Raw genomic sequence first — 4,104 nt, forward strand, 5'->3', positions numbered from 1 at the left:
ACCCTGGTCTTCGTGCTGCCTAGAGCAGGGACAGCCACCAGGAGCTATGATGGGCATCTGAGCACTCGGAAGTGCCTGGAGAAAGGTGAGGAATCGCTATTTCCCATGCTCGGGACAGCAGAGCTAGGGGAAAGACAACCGGGGCAGCTTATTCCATGGTCTTCTCCTGCAGAGTTGTTAAATCCCACCTTTCCCTGCCCTCAATTTTGTTTCACTTGGACAGCATCACAACAGTGCGTGGTGTCTCCATTGCCAGTGCCAAGGAGAAGGCAGAGCCAAACCCTTCCACACACAAACCACCCCCTGGGGCAGTTATTCTGGCAGATACCTACAAAAGGCACTGCCTGGGCTGGGCACCAGGATTCAGCTTTGGCAACAGATTCATCATGTTGTCAACACACCCAGGCTGTGGGAGAGGAATCCAGCCTGACCTGCTCCCCTGCAGAGCCTCCCTGGTTGTCGGATGCAATTTATCCAGCAGACATCTGTCTGCTGAGCTCAGCTGGGGCGCTGAGCCCTCGCGCAGGGCTCCCCGGACAGCCAACTCTGCTTTCTGCAGGTGTAATTTCCCCACTCGGACCTGTTCTGCTGCCGAGAGGAGCACGCAAGGTCCCTCCATGCCTTGTTTTGGGGGTGAGGTACCTCTGCGAGATACTTCTGCTGTCCTGCGGACAAGGATGCCGACATTGGACATTGAGCCTCGGCATTGGAGCAGATGCTTTCTGCAAGTTATGCTTTGGCCGAGCAATTACTGTTTGGTGCTTGAGCAATTATGACTTGTGTTATCAGCTCAAAGTGGTCCTCCTAGCCTTAAAAGCCCCGTAGACTAGAGGACTAAATCTCTTCTACCCTGTTTCCAGAGCAGCAGGAGCTTGTATGTTTGCTGGGGTCTCCTGCAACCCAGCACCTACTCTCTGAGCTGTGCAGAGCAAACAGTGGCTCGCTGCCCCTGGGGATCTGGTACCTTGTGGAAGTCCTCCATGAACTTCAGGTGGCTCTCCTCGCAGATCAGCAGGTTGAGGTACTCCTTCCAGTCGGCATGCACTGCCTCGATGTGAGCCTGCAACACAGAGGTGGGAGGTGGACGTTAGCAGGACGCCCCGTGCTAGGGGTGAGCCTGGGCTGCCCACCAGAAAGTACCCGTTTCCCTCCTGAGCAAACAACTCCTTGGCTGCCTGGGAAGCCACCCAGATGCTCTCAGGTCAAAGCTGGGATGGGAATACCGGAGAGCTAGTCCAAAGCTGGGATGCTCCGATGGGAGCGTGGGGATGGGTGGAAGGAGGTGGCAAATCCTGTGGCTTTATGTCCATCTTCCCATCAAAGGTGGAACTTGCCACCATAATTTATCCTTTGTAGGCAGGCACAGGGTAATCACACAGGAACGAGGAAGATGGGAAGAGCTACTTAGGTTTATCTCGGCTCCTCCGATGGTGTTTACACACTTGCACGTGTGTAAACTTGGCATCCCGAGAAGTAAAGTCAAGAGTCGTGTTGGCACCAGGTCCCACACTGGAGAAGGGCTGGGCGAGTCCCCCGAGCACCGGGGCAGGCCGGGAAGCTGGAGCCCGTCCCTGATGCTCACCTCGATGGCGTTCTTTCCGGGGTGATTCTGAGCGAGCAGCTGATCTCCATCCGTATGCAGCTTGTTGATGGCCTCCTCCTTCTCCTCCAGCTTCCGGTGGATGAAGTTCTAGACGGAGACAGGCAAGATACTGATCCCCACGCAAAGAGAGGGGACCCTGACTGCGTCCTGTGACTGAGCTGCTCCGAAAGGGCCTGAACAGCTCCACAAGACAGAAAGCGTGATGATCCCCTGCTGCAGCTCTCGCTTTTCCTTCCCTTGCAGATGTTGCTAAAGATGTGACTCTTGCCAAGTGAATGCTGAGGTAAGGGAAAGGAGAATGAGGAAGCTCTCGAGTTTCCTCATTGCCTTATTTCTGGCAGGAGGAAAGGATTAACCTCACTATCCATATGCTATCATCTGTACGTCTCAAAGTGCTTCGTGATGGAGTGGGGGAAATTGAGGCATGGGGGAAGGGATGTTTCCTGCCCCCATCCAACCCCCGGTCTACTCCCCTGGCTCCCTGCCCACCCTCCCTTGCTGCAAAGCACCCGGTCGGTGCGGGGCCAGGCAGCCCACGAGCGCGCACGGACCTCGTACTGCCGGCGCCGGCTAGGGTAGTCCAGGTTGTGGTCGCTCCAGTCGTAACGGGTCCTGTCCTTCGCCTGCTGATCCAGCCAGTAGAGCTTGTTGGTGCAGCGCTGCATGTAGTCCTGCAGCTGCCGCTGCGGGAGCCGGCCTGGGAAGGGTCAGAGGGAGAGCTCAGTCCAAAGCTCCTCTTCACATGTCCCCTGAGGGTGCCTGGCCACCCCGGCAAGGGACCCCTGCACAAGGGCTCTGCCCCTGGGATCTCGGAGGTCTCTTACCAGCAGCTTCTGGTATTTGGCTTGGAAGTCGCTCCTATATTCCTGGTAACAGAGGAGAAGGAAGGCAAGAGTTAGGAGCTTGTCTCTGGAGAGTGGTGGTCTGGCGGGGCCTTGATGATGGAGGGGGATGTGGGGTTTATGGGATTTGCCTCATTGTAAAGCTAGAGTCGGTGTACGATGCCCAGCTCCGAGGTTAGGCGTGGATCTGGGCGACCACCCAACCTGGTCCAGGCTGTAGGAGCTTGGATGGTGGGATGCCCTCGTCTTCATCAGTGACTCGGGACGGGGCCAACCCTGTGGGGCAGCAGGGAGAGGGGCAGGAGAGCTGACCTTGTTGCCTTCCTTGGCGATGTGTGGGCCGATGGCCATGACCTCATTGTGGAAGATGTTGTGCTCTTCTACTTGGCTGTTGACCAGTGGCAGGTCGGTCCCGAAGCCCTTGCTGCTTAACGTATCCTGAGGCGCACAGGAGTCGAGGTTAGTGATGGGGGAATGGGATGCGGTGGCTAAGACCTGGGAAACTCCTCTTGGAGGTGGACATGGAGCTGGGCTTGGATGGGCTCCGGTGTCGGCAGCGCGTGGGTGCCCGGGAGCCCGTGGGTGAAGGCGGCCGTGCCGGACAGTGGCCGTGGGAAAGCCAGTTTGGGGGTTTTAACCCTTTTCTGGCTGGAAGAGGGTAGTGCTGGGATAAAATGAAGAGGAAGGGCCACAGAGTAGCGCCCAAAGCAGGTGGTGACTGGGGATGCCAAGCCAAGGACCCAAGGGGAGAGGCTGAGGCTGGTTCAGCCTTGGCAGGAGAAGGCTTTGGGGGGGACACCTGACAGCATCCTTCCCATAACTACGGGGAAGTTGTTGAGTAGACGGAGCCAGGCTCTGCAGGGTGGTGTGTGGTAGGAAGATGAGAGATGACAGGCGTAAATTGAAACGGGGGAAGCGCAGACTGGGTATAAGGAGAAGCTTTTCCACTCTTAGGACAGTGAGGCGTTGGAGCACATTGCCTGGAGACGGAGCGCGATCTCCATCCTCAGATGGAGCAGGGCAGAGGTTTGCCCAAGCTCACCCAAGCGGTCAATGGCCAGGCTGAGCCTTAGGAGCCCATGCCCTGAAGGCCGGTGCGCTCCCCCGCGGCCCCCCGATCCTCCGGAGCTTTTCCTCGCTTAGCCTGGCTGCCGCCAGCGGTGCCACTTTGAGCACCGATTCCTGGTGCCGCAGCAGCTGCCTTTGTCCCATCATCTCTGCACCCTCCCCTGCCACCCAGCACCCCACCTCCTTCCCATGCTGTTTGCTGCTGCCGGTATCAGGCAGCCAAGAAGGTTTCCAGGAGCCTGTTTCTCCATGGGGAGATGCACGAGGTCCTGCCTGTCCCCAGCTGGTGCTGCTGCCCAGGCAGTGGCACTGACCGTCCCCTTGGTACCTGTTTCTCCTCGATCACTGTTGACCAGTTGACCTGGGGCTCAATATGCTGCAGGGGGAAGTTGTAGATCTGGTTGTGTTTCACACGCAAGTTTGCCACTCGTTCCTTCAGCTGCCGGATGCTGCGGGAAGGGAGAGACGAGGGTGAGATGCAGGATGTGGGCATGGATCGGATGGACAGGCTGGATCGATGGGCCGAGGCCAACTGTATGAGGTTCAACAAGGCCAAGTGCCGGGTCCTGCACTTGGGCCACAACAACCCCA

The 4,104-nt window shown here is 57.8% G+C and overlaps 1 protein-coding gene across 1 annotated transcript in view; it reads right to left on the minus strand.

Moving 5' to 3' along the window:
• Nucleotides 1–4,104, minus strand: part of PPL (periplakin) — a 46,250-nt gene that overhangs the window by 12,687 nt on the left and 29,459 nt on the right. Inside the window, exons 4-9 of the mRNA XM_009324312.1 lie at nucleotides 3,842–3,962; nucleotides 2,758–2,883; nucleotides 2,392–2,469; nucleotides 2,155–2,286; nucleotides 1,583–1,690; nucleotides 965–1,060 (exon numbers count right to left, since the gene is read on the minus strand). Coding sequence (XP_009322587.1) covers nucleotides 965–1,060; nucleotides 1,583–1,690; nucleotides 2,155–2,286; nucleotides 2,392–2,469; nucleotides 2,758–2,883; nucleotides 3,842–3,962 — 661 coding nt within the window. The remainder of the gene's footprint in view (nucleotides 1–964; nucleotides 1,061–1,582; nucleotides 1,691–2,154; nucleotides 2,287–2,391; nucleotides 2,470–2,757; nucleotides 2,884–3,841; nucleotides 3,963–4,104) is intronic.

This window comes from Pygoscelis adeliae, unplaced genomic scaffold, assembly GCF_000699105.1.
Source record: "Pygoscelis adeliae isolate BGI_AS28 unplaced genomic scaffold, ASM69910v1 Scaffold595, whole genome shotgun sequence".
Lineage (NCBI taxonomy): Eukaryota > Metazoa > Chordata > Aves > Sphenisciformes > Spheniscidae > Pygoscelis > Pygoscelis adeliae.